At 38.5% G+C, this 18,088-nt stretch overlaps 1 protein-coding gene across 1 annotated transcript; it reads right to left on the reverse strand.

Moving 5' to 3' along the window:
* Window positions 1-4,809: 4,809 nt before the first annotated feature.
* Window positions 4,810-17,842, reverse strand: LOC116189870 (THO complex subunit 2-like). The gene is given in 25 exon segments (XM_031519607.1): window positions 4,810-5,174; window positions 5,584-5,743; window positions 5,746-5,899; window positions 6,735-7,808; window positions 8,212-8,604; window positions 8,693-8,773; window positions 8,847-9,002; window positions 9,707-9,811; window positions 9,946-10,552; window positions 10,700-10,866; window positions 10,948-11,128; window positions 11,415-11,518; window positions 12,417-12,545; window positions 12,626-12,722; window positions 14,495-14,622; window positions 15,374-15,433; window positions 15,518-15,637; window positions 15,724-15,804; window positions 15,882-16,057; window positions 16,060-16,123; window positions 16,214-16,424; window positions 16,603-16,683; window positions 17,167-17,360; window positions 17,662-17,754; window positions 17,837-17,842. Coding segments are annotated over 25 exon segments (4,692 nt in total). The 3' UTR covers window positions 4,810-5,104.
* Window positions 17,843-18,088: the final 246 nt, after the last annotated feature.

Below are 18,088 nucleotides of genomic sequence, written 5' to 3' on the forward strand. Positions count from 1 at the left end.
AGAAGGATTCCTTCAGGTGGAATGAAGCAGCTCAGGAAGCTTTCGAGGAGCTTAAGAAGGCCATGACCTCCACTCCTGTACTAGCTTTACCCGACTTCTCAAGAGAGTTTGTGATGGAGACATATGCTTCGGGGGTAGGGATTGGGGCTGTGTTGCAGCAAGGAGGGCATCCTATAGCATATATCAGTAAGGTGCTAGCTCCTAAACATCAAGCACTCTCAGTGTATGAAAGGGAACTCTTTGCCATACTCTATGCAGTCAAGAAGTGGAGTCATTATTTGAGTGGAAGACATTTCATCATAAAAACAGATCACCAAAGCTTAAAATATCTACTAGAGCAGAGGCTCAATACTCCTCTCCAGCACACATGACTGGCCAAGTTATTGGGGTATGACTACGAGATAAGCTATAAGAGGGGTAAGGAGAACGCAGCAGCGGATGCACTCTCCCGCATATCAGGACAGGAACTCTGTTCTATGGCACTATCTACGGTGTCTACAAGTTTTTTGGGCAGAATTCAAAAGAGTTGGAGCTCGGACCACAAGATACAACAGCTAATAGCAGCTATAAGGGAGGAATCAAGCTCTCAACCAAAGTTCACATGGCAGGATGGGCAACTAAGGAGAAAGGGAAGACTCGTAGTAGGAAATGACACTTCCTTACAACAGGATATCATTGCAGCTTATCACTCAAGTCCCATAGGAGGGCATTCTGGGGCTCAAGCAACTGCTAAGAGATTAGCAAGCCTACTGTACTGGAAAGGACTATGGAGACAAGTCAGGCAGTTTGTGAAGAATGTTAGGTATGACAACAAAACAAGGCAGAACACCTAGCTTACCCTGGTCTTCTCCAACCCTTGCCTATGCCCAGGTCAGTCTTTACCGACATATTACCATGGACTTTATCGAGGGTCTCCCTAAGTCTATGGGAAAGGAAGTAATGTTCGTGGTAGTCGACAGGTGCACCAAATACGCCCATTTCATGACACTCCCTCACCCCTACTCAGCCTCTGTGGTGGCCCAAGTTTTCTTGGACAATGTCTTTAAACTACACGGAATGCTGGAAACTATCGTGAGTGATCGAGACCCTGTGTTTCTGAGCAAGTTTTGGCAGGACCTGTTCAGATTACAAGGAGTGGAGCTGCTGGCATCCATGGCTTACCACCCGCAGACCGATGGGCAGTTTGAGGCTGTCAACAAGTGCCTGGAGACCTATCTAAGGTGTATGACCGGAGATAAGCCAGCTATGTGGGCTAAATGGGTACCACTGGCAGAATGGTGGTATAATACTACCTATCACAATACTACCTATCACAATTCTACAGGGAGGACACCCTTTGAAGCACTCTACGGGTTCCAACCTCCCTTGAACATGCCCTATTTCCCTCATGACTCAAAAGTAGCAGCAGTGGACACATATATAACCGACAGAGAAGGCATGATCGGAACCCTCAAGTTTCATCTAAAGAGGGCACAAGAGAGGATGAAGGTGCAGGCAGACAAGAAAAGAACCGAGAGAGAATTTTCAATTGGAGATTCAGTATACCTAAAGCTACAACCCTACAGACAACATACGGCAGCTAGCCGACCATCCGAGAAGCTTTCTCCCCGGTTTTTTGGTCCTTACGAAATCTTAGACAAAATCGGTAAAGTAGTTTACAAACTAAAGTTACCTGCTTCAGCACAGATCCATCCTGTATTCCACGTCTCTCAACTGAAGAAGGCTATCGGGGTCGCTAATTGCTCAACCAAGCTACCCATGGCGGCTGACGACTTGGGAGCCCTGACGATGCAGCCATCTGCAATAATGGAAAGAAGGATGGTGAGAAGAGGGAATAAGGCGGCCGCCCAAGTGTTGGTACACTGGACTAACACTTCCCCAGCCGAGGCGACTTGGGAGTACGCCGATGAGCTCAGGTGGCGCTTTCCGAGGTTCGACCTTGAGGGCAATGGTTTTGAAGGGGAGGGGAATGTTACGGGTTAAAAGAGGGCAAAGGAGTCGATTGCAATAAAAGAGAATTGCAGGGTCAAATTATAAGAAAAGAAGAGTGAGGGACGAGAACATAACAAATATAAGAATAGGGGTATATTTCATAAAGTCTGAGCAAGTTAGTTACAAGAGAGGCGGGAATAGCGTGAGTCAGTAATTTTTAGTATAAAGGATCACTGATATAATCACTACAAGCTATCCATAAATGAAGAAGGTTGTTTTCCTGATATCCTCTGAAATTCTTTTCTCTTTGATCTTCTTCCTCTCTTCTATCTTCTCTTCTTCTCGGGTCGCATCTCTATCGATCTAGTCCATCACAAGTTGTCAAATATGGGATTTCAAATCCCACCCAATCCCACTCCTCCATCCAAACAAAATGTGAGTGTTGTTATAAATTTTCTTTTACTTAGAAAGAGCAAAAAAAAAAAAAAAAGGTCAACTCATCTTCAGCACATCAGACTTATCCAAAATAAATAAATAAAGAAGATCTTAACCACATCAGAATTAGAAGATAACACTGGCCCGTTTGGTACGGAGTCTGGAATTGGAGTGAGGCTGAATTGGAAATGGATTTAATAATTTCAGTTTCTATTTGGTTTAGCGCGGAAGTGAAATTCGGTTCCATTTCTTGATATTTAGTTAAAAAATTAAAGCCAAGAAATATGTTTATATATATTTCAATTACGATTAGATGTGTATATATTGAGTATACATGTATATGAGATATTATTATATATATATATATATATTATGTTTCAATTAGGTGTAGATGTGTATATATTGAGTATACATATATGTATATATATTAGTAATACATATACACTGTATTATATATACGTATATCGGTATATATGTATTTACGTATATGTTAATAATATTGGGTGATGGAAACAAAAAAAAGAAAGAGATTAAACTGAAAATTTTGATTCTGGTCTTCGATTCCCCGGGTATGTGGGGAGAATCAGATTCTTATTTTCGGAGGAGTTGAAATCCCTTAATTGGGGCAATCAAAAACTATTTTTCAATTATATCGTCAACAAAAGGAATGGTTTACTACGGAAACAAACGGCCCTATACATCTTGATCGAACGGAATATTAAAAATATTGCTAGGCAAAGTTGAAACATATATTTTCTTTCTTTTTTTAACAAATATAATCGGATAAAATGTGGTTATCTACAAATTAAAGTATCATCTGAATTATTCAATATTTCATGCGTAGTTATATTATATTATATATTTTGAATTTTCTAAAATTTTTTAAATGGTCTTTTCAGTTCAGTAAGATTCCTTTTTCAATTTTATAAATAGATATGTTCTTAGTAGATCTGAGATCTCTTAAATTTTCATGAATTAATAAATCTAGAGATTTTTTTAATAATATTATTTGACAAATATATGTTTTGAAGACTAAAAGCAACAATAATTCGATCAATTTGGATGTAGCTCTTTTTTACGAAGAGATTAAGGGTGCGTGTTTGGAAGTTGGATTTGGAGGGAGAGGATTTGAAGGGAGAGTGTTTCCCTAATTTGGGAGATTTATTTGAGGGAGAGAGAAGGGAGAATGAGGGATTTGGAGAGACACTCTCCCTCCGTTTTCCTCCATCGTTAAGGATCTCAATTACCCTCAATTCTATTCCCTCATCTACACAACTTTCTTTAGAAACTTTTATAATATATTTTTTTGAAAAAACTTTATAATTTTTATTTTCCTCTTTTCACTTCTCTCCTCTCATTTTCCTGCTGTTCGAGAGTTTTTTAGGGAGGGAGAGGAGAGGGATGGAAAGGAGAGGAGATGAAATGGCGTAAAATGATCTGATCTTGTTTGCGAGCAATTAAGAAGGGAAATGAGAGAAGATGATCCAAGAGAAAAAAAAAATTACACGAGTTAAAAAAAAAAAGTATTATAAAGAGAGTTGCAAAGAATAAGGAGTTAAAAATACATGCATTCCTCCAAATTCCCCCAATTTGGAGGGTTAAAGGATTTTTTAACAATGAAGGGAAATGGAGGCAGAATGTCTCCCTCCAACAAATCTCCCAAACAGGAGAAAACGGGCCCTCCCTCCCTGAAAAACTCCCAAAAACACTAGATTTTTCTTACTTGTCAATGTTCTAATTTAAAACATGACAGATTAATTGAGAAAATAACGTATATCTCTTGCTACTCCACATCAAGTGCAGTCTCCACGATAATAAATAATGCAGTGATCATGAAATGATTTAAAAGGATTTGATCACTGATGTCATAAGGGATAGAGCACAGTATATTTCCAATTAATTGTGGCAAAAGATGCTACCATTTTTTTCTCAAATACTGTCAAATTTGGCTTGTATTGATCATTGTAGTTGTTAAATGCCGTTTCTACTCCAGACATCATCAAAATGATAAACGGCTGTCGTCTTTGCTATAACCTTGATTTCTCCTTTTTATCTATTAAAATTCCACGAAAATATAAATATATAATGTCATCTTCGGGTGAAACCAGATTTGAATTCAACCGATGCAATGCAAAAACTCCTGATAACTAAATTCTAGGTGATATGTCGCACAGTAAGTTTCCCAATATCGAGCGTCCATAAACCTCTGCTTCGATGCATTGGTGTTGGCTGCAAGAACCACATATCGAATGAACAAATACAGTAGGACAACATTAGCAAGATAGGACTTCACAACTATACATATGTTGAAAAAAGAACAAGCTTGATATGTTTCATGTCATATTACATCTAAAATGTGAAGATAATTATAAATTTAGGAGTGAAAATGATAACCGAAAAGCACTGATTTTGCTTTGCCTGAACCGGTAAGATCAATGTAACTGCAGTTGCAAACTCAAAACTATCCTAACCTCAATCATTTACAAAATGTGCTGCTACATCAATTACGCCGAAAAAAAGATATATATGATACATAGAGAAACTTAGCAACAGCAGTTGGATGGATGTGTTACGAGATTTAACATAACAGTTCATCAGTATCTAGCAAAACGCAAATGCCATCGGACCCCAGCAGTAGTAATACATCATTCAAAGGCTCCTCAAAGAGTATGTTCCAGGGCCAAATTTGCTGCAGATCTGAGCATATAAAGACTTGAATATAAAATATCTTCTTCTACTACTTGCGATGCCTCCGCTTCTGCTCCGCTCTCTGTCGCTTTTCCTCTTCCCATTCTCTGTCATACATTCTGTCCCGAGGTTAAGGCAAGCATTGTAATGGCGAGAGATAGAACATTTCTGAATATATCAGAGGTTTAGAAAAGATTCATTCAGACACATTGATCTTATTCTATCAGAGGTTTAGAAAAGACCAATCGTCAAAAAACCCCTGAGACAGCATTAAAGCATTTGGTGAATAATGTAACGTAAGAGGATATTGATTTGACATGATTAAGAAAGCAGGAAAAACATTCTGAGGATCGATTGCAATGAAACATGCAAATTTCCAAAGAAAAGAGCCTGTCAAAACAATTCATGTCGAGTGAAGTACTCTGAAAAGTGAGCGATTTCATGAGATAGCTTATAAGGCAACATGAAAGGGGCAATCAACTATGCCAGTAAGGAAGTTCAGCAAAGAGGGGGAATATTGAAGGATACGGATCAGCATCGCGACGGGCAATCTTTGCAGGCATATCTTTACTATGGATCCGTGGGCCTGGTTCTTCCAAGTAAGCTGGGCGTGGGGCCATTGCACCTTTTCGATCTCTCTCTCCTCTCCCGTCGTATGACTGCGATAGACTAATAGATAGGGGAGGGGGTGGGCCCCGGGTGAGTATTCCCCTGGCTCGGCGGATGATAAATGCTCTCTTTTGAGTTTCCGCCTTTTAGCTGCTGCAGCTGCCACCTCCATATCCTCCTTCAAGAGATTTGCTTTCTCTCTTTCCCTCTCTCTTTCCTTATCCCTCTCATCCACCTTTAGCCAGAAAACCGACAAGATGACCACTTATTACATGGCAATCCAAAATAGAACGTACATCGAAAAGAATAATATAGTCCAAAGCCAGAATAAGCAAATTGGTTTATTATACTCATGTAGAAACTCATAATTAAACCTTCAGTTATTGAGATGTAGAACTGCATATCTTTTAGACATAAGTAGCAGGGAGAATCATCGAAATTGAGATATTAGTTCCAACAGTTCCACATAAGCATACAAATCATATCAGTAAGGGAAATTAAGGATTTACAAAGCATAAATAATAGGAGAGACAAAAGGATTAATGGGAAGACAAGGAGCATAATTTAGAAGCACAAGAACATTCCAAAACTAATGACCATTGGTCCAGAAGCTAAAGTCTCTAAACCACCTATCAAGCAAAAGGTCAGTAATGATTTTATCATCTATTTAGATAATATATGTATGTATCGTGTACATATTTCACTTTGGTAATACAGATCAGCACAAATCAGATAAAAATTATATGTATTGCCCAAGTCACGTTTACAGCACAAGAAGTTAATGATTTTCAGAAAACAGCATCAATCTTAACATTTCCTGGCAATCGATCACAAAGAGCTAATAAGATTACTGTACTCAAGCTGCATATTATTGTGCCTAGTAAGATTTTATCTTTCTCATCAACTAAGAATCAGAGCACAAGTATGAGAAAATACGATACATACCACTAGAACATCAGCCATCAGTCAGCTAATAATACAACATCATGCAACAAGCATCAGCCAGGCACAAAGAAAGTCCACCATAGCATTTCACAAACACATTAACCATAGTTGATACTCATGCATACCTTCAAAGGTAGAGCTTCCCGTTCTTCTCGTTTTCTATCCCGAAAGTCATCATCTCTTCTTCGTTTTGTATCATCCAGAGGCACAGTGTTCTCTTCAGATCGTCTCCTTTCTCTCTCCTCATGTCTCGGTGAAAGCCTTTGACTGTGCCGGGTAGTCCCAAACCTTCCATCGGCATTTTCATTTTCTCTTCTACTAGCAGGAACAGATTGAGGAACCATGTGAGGTGGCAAGGGGGGTGGAGGCGGAAGGCTTTGCCCATGAAACCGGTCATCACTATAAGACTTATCCCCCATAGATTCACCATGACGTAATTTGCTCCTCTCATCTTTACTTCTCTCATCCTTAGCCTCATCACGACCTTTTCCTCTCTCAACAGAACGCTCTCTCCCATACCTCTCCATTGACTTATCCCTTGATTTCTCAGCCACATCTCTTTCCATTCTTTCCCTATAATCCCTATCATGTCTATCAACACCTTTATCTTTCAACCTATCCAAAGCCTTATCTGATGCTCTTTGCATATTCTGCTCATCATTCGCCATTCTATCGGCATCAGACAGTCGAACATCCATCAATCTCTCCCTGTCGGAGACTCGAACTTCACCCTCAGTATCTCTGGAATCAGAGTCCCCCTTCCTACGTTTGCTCACCCTATCAGCTTCATCAGCTGGGCTGCTTCTCTTCTGAAGCTTCTCGCTTAACTTTGAAGCTGATGGAGAAGGATCGCGCCTTGGCCCAGTAGGTCTCACCACATCCAGATTATCGCTTCCATCATCTTTAGCTGCAGGAGCTTTAACATCAGATGTCTTGGAATTATTCTCAGCCTTCGTTTCAACACTTTGCGAATCTATGGCTGCTCTCAGAGATGAAGTCGAACCTTTACCCGTGCCACCGTTGACAGCAGAAGCAGTGGAAACATTACTGACCCCACCTTGCCTGCTCTCTGAGATCTGAGCAGTAGCAGAAGTCCTAGAGGCAGCTTTCCCAGATCTGCCCTCATCTTTGGCAGAGTCTTGTTTCATCGGTTTGCCTACAGATCCAGCAGGAATGGACCGTCTATTTGAAGGTTTAACCTAACATTTTAGAGTTCAATTAAGATTCAGAATTTTTATTACTCCTCAAGATGGTATATTTGGAAGAAAGAAAGGCAAGAGACTAATTCAGAAATTTGACAACCACAATACATGCTGAATACATGATCCAGCAGGATTGGACCGTCTATTTGAATTTTAACCAGCCATTTTAGAGTTCATTAAGATTCTGAATTTGTTACTCCTCAAGATGATATATTTGGGAGAAAGAAGGAAAGAGAATAATTCAAAAATTTAACCACCACAATACTTGCTCAATTATACACTGGATAAAATAACTCATTAACAATCCTCCTTCACAACTCTCTGTAGTGAAAAACAAAGCAGTCAAAATGGAGAATAAACTTATATAAAGTCGAATACATGACAAGAATCAGGGTTGTACCTCAGTTTCAGCAGTGTCCTTTGGAGCAGAATCTTCCACGTGCCTCTGATTTGACCCTCCAGCTTGTACAGCAGAAGTAGCAGATATCTGAACATTAGATCCATTAACTAAAGACCCACCTCTAGCCTTGGTAGATCCAGGATCAGATTTGGAATGTAAAAGGTTATCTGATTTCTCATGTTTGGCATCTGCAAGTTTCGTCCTTGACGTCTGTTCTTTGGCAGAAGTCCCAGAATCAGGCACTTGCTGTGCTACTCTTCCAGAATCACTTTGAGTAACACTAACAGCAGAGCCATTAGTCGTATTAGCAGCCACAGACTTTGTCGCAAGAGATGAAGAGGGCTTTAAGTCCAAATAACCCATCCCAAATTCTTCATCCGTAACCCAGAAGGGCTGCAAAGAAAAAAGAGATTGAACTTACTGGGGAATCTAAAAACTTATGTAAAATTGCCAAAATAAAGGCATAAATAAACCATCTTACCTTTCTAGCTGCCAAAGCAGCAGCCACACCTGTTGCCAACACTTTGAGATCTTCTCTCTCATCGCCTTTAATTTTGGCCACCTGTATACAAGAGGAATTGTAAACAATAGGGGAGACATTTCAAGTTAATTTATGCTGACTTTCCAAAATATACCCGCTTTTCAAGGTTAATCCCAGTTTTCCGAGTAACTGGGAAGACACCAGAAATTTTTGTCAGCATGATAAGGGCATTTCGAATTTCCATGTATTCACTTGATTCCAAGCAAGCAATCAATAACTTTGTGATCCTCTGACTCCATTTCCAATGCACCTACAATCAGAAAAAAGAGAAGGATAATAAGATTTTGATTGTGGAAAATGACAAATGATTGTGTAGTGTGTTGAGTTAAAGTTAGAGTTAAAATTTTTGTTATTTTAACTGCGAAACCAAACGGAGCGTATAGAACTCTGGATGCAAAAAAGATAATGCTTCACGTGTTTCATTTCATACAAAAATAAGTTTCATGAAAATAGGTTTCATGAAAAGTAATAGTAAATGTATGCAATAACAATCCTAGTGTAGTATATTATGTCACATATGAAGACACTTGAGTAAGCAAGTGCCGTGCTTCTTGCATTATTCTGTTGCTGTGTCATGACTGTCTTTGCTTTAAAATTAATAAAACCAGTCCCATAATCATATTTTAGGCAGTGTTCTGTCATTCTCCAATATATAGCGGATGATCATGTCTTATTACCGAAATATTTGTTATTTTCCACATTTAAAACAGTGTTTAAAATTATTATCCTTCAAGCCATAAAAAAATTGTTTATTAGATCTCTTAGAATGATAATGCCTTCAGCTTAAGTCATGGCAGTCAAATAATACACAAAAAGAGCATACATGTATTAAGAGTTTGTAAATTATAACTCAACAAGTGTGGATTTGACTAAGTCAATGAAATTAATTCTTATTTGAAATTTTGATTAGTATTCAAGAGGATCACAAAACAAAAGGAAAAAAGAAATTCTTACCTTTATAAATTGGCCATAAGTAACACGTTGGCTGTTTGGATATCTATAATATACAGCAAATCCTGGCATGTTCCCGCACTCTCTTTCATATATAGACTCATCACTCTGGAGACAAAGTGCAATGACCATCAATAGAAGGAAAAGACAAAAGTTGTCGACTAATGTTTCTGCACAAGGAAGGACAATCAGTAAGAAATCATATACACTAGTAGAAGAGCCAACCCCAGAGTGGTGATTACCTTCCAGTAATATGCAGTCTTCAGTGTCTCATATAAAAACCTCCCTAGTCTGCCAACTTCATACTCAGTACAGCAGCAGATCATGGGTTGTAGTGTCTTGCATATTAAGACATCAATGTGATTCACTGTGTTAAAGAAGGGGGTCCCCAGCGAATGAAGAGTATTCACAAACATGGCACAGTAAACAGCATCAGGCATGCTAAAAGTGCATCTCGGAAATATACAACGTTGAAGGAACTCCATGTTGATCTTTAGAGTATCCGGACATGAACTCAACCACTTGTCTTTCTCCCGAGAAAGGCGTGCACGAACAGAAGCAACATTCTCTTCATGCTTATAAAGCTCACTCATCAGCCTATCAAGTGCTTCCTGAATTCTTTCCTTGTCTTTCTTCCTCTTAGTAATAGCAGAACTTGAGGTATCAGAGAGTTCCTCAAGAACTTTAAGCGCAGCATGTTGCTTGGCGATCTCAGACTCATAACGAGTTCGAGGAACATACAGATCATACAACGTGAGACCCCAAAATGTGGCATAGAGATCCGGTGACAAGCTATTCCAAGCTTTAGCAGGCAACATTGTTTTAGCAGTTGCCAGAAGATCTGACCACCTGCATACATTTATTTGACAAAACACAGAAAATTTTCAGAAACCTCATTCCACAACAAAAGACAACTCTGCCACGAGGGACAAGCTCTGATAATTGCAGATAACTTGATGAATGATGGGGAAGACTAGGCCAGTAATGAATAAATACATTATAGGCTTCTTTGGAGAACCAAGATCGAGAACCAATTTGCAAGGATTGTCTTCTGACTCGGAATCTGAGCCTATAGGTTCCTTGATATCCAAAGGCCAGCAGACTTCAGACCTGCCCTGACACTTGAAGATCCTCATTACCGGACGATATATCAAGAAAGCAACCTATTGCAAGGAACTCACAAGGTCAGTAAGAAAACCAACATCAAGGCTAAAAATAAATAGGGGAGAGAGATAGAAAGGAACCTCAGGCTCAAGGTGATACAGATGAACAAGATCATCTAGTGAGGGGATCAGTTGGGCATAAGCAGTGGCTGGTGTCACTGAGCTGCACAGAAATTCAACATATTGAAGAAGGGTCCCATGACACCTATCAAATTGCTCACTGACCATCTTAACGTAGGGTGCTTCGGCATTTATGACAACCCTGCAAATAAATAAATGCATTTATATAATTATTTGTAAGGAACAGGAACACATAGATTAAGTTGCCTGCAAATAAATGTACGAAACAAGTGACAGACAAACACAAACGACATGACTGATGCATATAATATAACTTCTCTTTAAGGCAGCAGCCACAATTTCTCATGTACTAGACAGAAAATTCAGAAAATTGAACGATGGTATGCACTCTCAATAACTATAGGCTTTTTTCCCTCATCCACTCCAAGACATTCTAAAGTCATATGGCATTTACAATCAAAACTTACAGAGATCGATGTTGAGCAATAAGCAATAAAAGTGGGACTGCCAACTTGGGATCATCCTTTGGAAGCAAGGAATCTCTCAGCCTGTTAGTCGATTTGATCAGTGCCTGCACGGGAACTTAGATTCTTTGAACTTTTTCTTTTGAAAGATTAAAAGCATGAAATACTACACTGAAAAATCAAATTCTACAGCATGAACTTCAGCAGCAAAGCAAAGTGAATTTTGGCTAATAAAGAACACAACAAAGAGAAGTTCGACAAAATTAGAGGATGACGGTTGGTTATTTAGCAGCTATAGTAATATAATGAAATACTAGATGATGTTCCAGCTATAACTGAATCACTGACAATACTGCAACGGGAATGCACGCTTTAAGTTCCTCAAGGAGAAAAGACAGCTAGTATTTGATCCATACAAAACTGAATTTTTGTTCGGCACATTTAGTTTGCGAAATGGAAGTTTCAGTTCCCTATAATTGTTCAGAGGGATGGTACTACCAAATTTTAGGCACCTATAGCCTCAATCTGCAAAAATGGAACTTCTGGTGAAATCTCCCAGCATATAAAAGAGCAGGCTAGGAGGTATATCCTACTGTCAAAAGGGGGAAAAAATGACTCTACCATACATGGTGATATGGCCAGTTCAGAAGCAGTAGAGTACAAACCCTTGTGAAAATAGAATACGATTTAGAGAAAGAAAGAGAACAGCGACATTGGAAGTTCGAAAATTTTTTCAACTGAAAGTTGCCACTACATCAACTTAGCTGAAGCTTTCTACATTTTTTGCACAATCCTAGTGCCTCCAAATGAACTTTTCTTGTTAAAAAGTTGGAAGGTTTTATGTACTTCCTTAATGATCATCCCTCTGACCACCATGCTAATCTTAAGGCAAAAGCAAGAATCAGCATTTAATTGGAGGTAAACCCATTCCATTATGTTTCATCTAGGAAAAGCAGATGCAGTACATAAGAAAAGAAATGACTCAGCAGTCCAACTTCCAATTACCTTGTTGTTCCGAGTCAATCCATAAGTAGTAGCCTGATGGCGTAAAGTTTCACTGCCGGCCATTGCATCCAACTGTTCCTCTGTCAGATTTTCCGTGTACTGGACATTTGCCATTTGCTGAATAAGCTCCTGATTAAATCAAAATTCCAATTAGCAATCAAACTGGCTAATGCAGTAGAAATTGCATCGGACGCAGGTTTATATATTACCTGCAGCACAACGAGCTCAATACCTTGACCTCTCTTTAACTGGTTTACAAGATACTGGAAAAGGCCTCTCAATTCCATTGACGGATACTTTTTGCACCTAAGCAAAAGAATAATTTCTATGTAAATGTCAAATGACGAATTAGTCCTTAGTCACAGCTACGAACTAGAAACAATGAAATGAATTGCAATTAAGCACATACAACGTAGAATGGCAATTTAAGCGCATACGACGTACAATGGCAATTGGGCACATACAACATAGAGACATGAGATACAGTATCCACCTGTCTTATTTTTCTAAATTAAAGACTATCTTATAACCTTGTACATGTAACTGCAGCTAAAAACAAAATTATCCTAAAACCACCGACTGATTGTCAACTAGAAAAAATTTGAATGTGGAGATTGTGCAGCCCATCCTCTCTACAGCTGAACATGAGAAAGTGAAAAATCTACGGTTCCAGATGCAGTACAGCCACCAGTCAAATGGGTTGAGCCATCCAAAAAAACCAAATGTACCTTGATGGTGATTAAAGCCTCCCATAATCAGCTAATGCAGCTAGAATTAAAACAAGACAGATAGGCTTTTAAAAACCCCTTCCATGTTTAGGTGTCTCTTTCTCTCTAGAAGAGCATGTCCCCACTCAATCCACAAAGAAACCCCAAAAAAACAGCCAATGAACAACTCATAACTTTCCAATTTGCCCCCACATTATCTTCTGATCAATAAAAGCAATAACCTATATTGAAAAGGGAACTTGAATAAGATCCAACTGCCCAGAACAAACTGATTCTGTCTTCAGCTCCCCCAATTAAAATTTGGCACCTGATGGGACTAAGATAAGAAACCCAAGGTAACTACTCAGAGGTAATTCAGAAAGGAGTTCTTTTCTTCAGTTAACAGGGTGACTGAAGATCAATTTAGTAGGAGAAATATCATCACAAAGACCCAGAAAATTTAAGGTTCATCTGCACTTCCATACAACAACATTAAAGCTTGGAATCCAGCAAAACTTCTACTCCAAAATTCACCTTTCACCATCTGCACTAAAATATTCTAAAACAAAGATAAAAGCTTTATGATTGGATTTTGGTAGAATCATCAGGACTCCAGTATGCTGTCCAACTTGGTGTCATCTACCTTGACAGGTAGGTTACCACAAACTGCATAAAAGACCAAACGAGGCTTAAGATCCTAATTACATCTATCCAAGTTTCCTGTTAGCCTCGCTATCCTCTAATTAACGGAAATTTTGCATAAGAGCAAGCCCTTGAGAATTTTATGTTGTTCACTTGGCTTAAAAACTTACAAAAAATTTCCAACACAAGCTATTCGTGCACATGTGCCAATGATACTAATGAATTTGGACTTACTAGCGCACCATAAACAATCCATGGTGCTGAAGGGACCTAATTTAGCATGCTCTGGACCGAGTCATAGTTTTGTGAATTAACATCCCCAAAAATTCTAGATGAATAACCAGGCTTTCCACAGGTTAATATCAATATATAGGTTGGAGACTAATATGAAGGATCTGGTCACAAGGGATGTACACAAAAAAAAAAAAAAAAACTTTAGTCGTTCAAACTATAAAATAGAGGAAACGAGTGAGTTGCATGTTTTGATTATATCCAGTAAATAAAAACAAACTGAATAAGAAGTAATTCTTTTTTAATTGGAGATGTTCAATTTCAAATGTGAGCTCAACTTCAACATATGCACAAAATGTCAACTAATCGCTGAGAAAATAGATAAATTTTGGTCCCACAGCAGTACTATAAGTTAGAGAGGAGAAATCTGCAATATTAGTCCAATCAATACTTTGAAACCATAAACAGAACAAAGTCGTTAGTGGAAGTCCAACATACAGGTGACCCCAAAAGGAAGCCAAAGATTGGAGCCAGTCTGACAGATTGAGGCCATCATCTTTTAGCTTCTCCCGACCCCCTTGAGCTAATCGCTCAATAACCACATATTCCAAGATGTCATATTCGAGCTGTGTTGAAAGCAAAATTTCAAAGAACAAGATCAGACAGTGAATAACCAAATGCAGGTCCCAAATAACATCAGAATAACAATTATATCTTCAAGTCATCAATAAGAAGGCGCAAGAAATTAATGAAAGTTTCTTTCAATGGTTCCCCATCAAAGCAAGAATGTGATGGAATTTCCAATTAAGTTTCGCACTACAGAAGGAGATAAATTATTGTTCCCACTTTCATCATTTGATGAGGTTTAGTCCAGTCCCCATAGCACACCACAACCCATGGGACCACGTGTCTCCATATCCTTGATTAAAGGGCTTTCCCCAGCAGGCTATGAACCAAAATTGTATTTCAACATAATCAGAGAGTGAGATTTGCAGTTTCTAGTTGGTCCAGAAAGAAAAAGATTACAAGGCACGGATGGCCTATTCTTCCAAAAGGAGAAAGGATAATGTTTCGAACAGTGGAGAGTGATGAGCCTTTCTAGCAAAGTATTTCACTGGAAATTTGTTTTCCTTTTCTCAGCCATTCAACTCATAACTAGGCTCAGGAGACTAGCAATGAAATGGATATGAAGCATCCAAAATTATCTCTTTTCAGAATGCAGCTTATCAAAGATTTGCCTCCTCAGATAGTTCTATCCAGGAAAAAAATACTTTGTTTTGCTTGATACCTACTCCCTCCAATTCCAGAAGATGGGGATTTGAAAAAAGAGGAAGAAGCATACTGAGATACTGCGTTATAGGCAAAAAGAAAACAGACCTGTGTGAGATACTTGAATGCATCAACTACTGGAGCAATCATGTCCCTGTACGCCTCAATCTGGGTACAAGTTGTCAATTTTACATTATTAGACATGTAATCTTCCCTCTTAAAAAGCAAGAAAAATACTCACAATCAAAGTACCTGATGTACAATTGTTCGGAGGACGGTCATGGGATTAGCATGTGCTAGTTTGGCCACCATCCGACCTAGTTGCTTCAAGTTCTCCTTTGCAAGACGTTTCAGGATCCTTCTGGTATCCAACTGTCATAGCAAAGCAAGGACAAAATAAGAAAGGGCCCTTGTAGATATCCATAATTTTTGAACGACTTATCCTTGCATGGTATGACCTTAGCCGTTTGTCTTGCAGCTAAAATCATAGGCATCCGTTCATCTTCTTTTTCCCATTCACCATATAACCGATACCGCACCTGACGACATAAGATACATCAACCGAGAATAATCGATTTTGTCACAGTAAAGGAATTCAAAGCATAAATGGGCCTACCTCGTACGGAAGAAGACTCATTACTTCCCAAATCTCCTGCCCAACAGCAGGATTTGCGGGCACCAGCTGTAAAGAAGGTAGGAGGCAAGTTCCCAAAGCTTCCTCAACTCTTAGCCTAGCTTCCTTTAGGTGGAGGCGAGGAGCTTTACTTTCCCCATTGACAAATTCAACATTTAACCCCCATCATCACTAGTTACAAGGTCCAGAGCAGACAGTAAATATACTCTCAAAACTCGACAAACCTGCCCATATTATAATCAAATATCCATATTAATATTATCATCATTACAATAAAAGACAACTATATCCACAAACATGAATAGATTGCGCACCTTCTGCAATAATATGGTGTCCCGGTAGAGGTACGGCCCAGCACAAGCAAGCATCTGGAATAGTTCTTTAGGAAGATCAATGAAGGACCTACGGACCAATGAGTCTGTTGTATCCATAGCATCCCCGCTAGTGGGAGGTGTAAACCCGAGACTATGAAAATGCATTTTCCTAACAACACTATATGCTGGAAAGATCGTTTTCTCAATGAGCCTGGCAAGATTATCAAATGTTATATAAGTACAGAATGTATACCGTACAAAAATAATCGCCATTGAAAAGGGGAAAAAAGTATATGGTTCATAACCACCCACTTCTCATCAGAAGTCCTGAATATACTCTTGCCTGTGATCGATATAGTCAATTCAACTGAGCTATTCAAAACGCATACCTGAACAAGCCATCACAGATTTGAAGATGTGCCACTGGATTAAGAGATGAAAGTCGCTCGAACAATATATTGGCATGATACCTGAGAAAACATGGTTTCAGCAAGTTAACTTGAAGGTAGAGTATATGATGATTTGAACTATTCCTGTGCAGAAAATGATCACATCTTATAGTTAAACATGCTTGCCCCTCAGGGACTTTATGAATCACTTAAATATGATAAGTGCTACTCTAAGCAGAGATGATAAGTACTTCATATAGCAGTATGCACAACATATGACTTTGACAATATCCTTTGCCCCTGTAGGCTTTTCCTAAAACAATATTAAGTAGAACAACAGCATTTAATAATGAACTTCTGAAAACAATAGTAAGAATAAGCCCTTTCTGGGCTTAGTCAAGTCAGATAATCCCACATTCAAAATGAGTTAGTCATGTAACATAGACATAGCCTCAACTATACAATTTTCTTTTTTTTTTTCGTTTTTGTTTTTTTCTTTTTTGGGTTTGATAGACAAAAAGATGCTCATTGGAGTTGCAGCATGAGGAGATCTAAAGAAGTTACCAATCCTCCACAGAAAGGAATCCAGAAAGCAAGCCCAAACTTTGATTATTCTCCAACTCTGGAAGACGCTCAGCTACAGCATCTGTTTCCAAGTCCAAGGCAGCAAAGAGATCTATAGACACATCTCCCTGTTTTTCGTCTTCCATGAGATCCTTCCCAGTGGCTGCAAGATTTATCTTACCAATCTTGTTAGCCTGCACAGATTCAACAGCCAATGAACATGTGGCAAATAACCCTCTAGTAGATGGTTTACAAAAAAACTCAAAGCCTCATATCCTCTTAACTTTGAGGAAAATAAATTGCAAGAAGAAACTTTTGAGCACATCTGCGAAACAATAATATGAAATAAAAATGAAAATGAAAAGTCAAAAATAAAAAAAAAAAAATAAAAAATAAAAAAATAGACTATTAGTCATGATTAAAGAGGTGCACAACAAGAATACCCATCTTCATATTATCACTGCTAACATTTAAATTTTTATTATGTCAATGTACCTCATCAAGTCTCTTGGCAGAAAAAGCACTATAGTGCTCAAATGCTTCATCATCCCTCGGAAGTAAATGCGAATACCTATAACCATCATGCAACTATGAGTTAAAAGCAATGCAACCTAAGAAGCACTAGGGCCGATAATAACAACAGTAAGCACCAAGGGCAGGCCATCATTACCATCATATCTTATGCTTTTACTGACAATAATCAAGCAACCCTTTAGGAATTTAAGAAGCATTAAAGCCAATAAAAAAACAAAGTAAGCACAGCATGCCATCTTAAACCATTATCATATCCTATGCTTTTACTAACAATAATCAAGCAACCCCTTAATTAAAACAAAATTTTCAAACTCATTGAGATGCAAAACATAATAATAGAAATGAATCCCATGAAAAAACTTTATCTATATTTCTATTATAATAATTA

This window comes from Punica granatum, unplaced genomic scaffold, assembly GCF_007655135.1.
Source record: "Punica granatum isolate Tunisia-2019 unplaced genomic scaffold, ASM765513v2 Contig00034, whole genome shotgun sequence".
NCBI classification, from domain to species: domain Eukaryota; kingdom Viridiplantae; phylum Streptophyta; class Magnoliopsida; order Myrtales; family Lythraceae; genus Punica; species Punica granatum.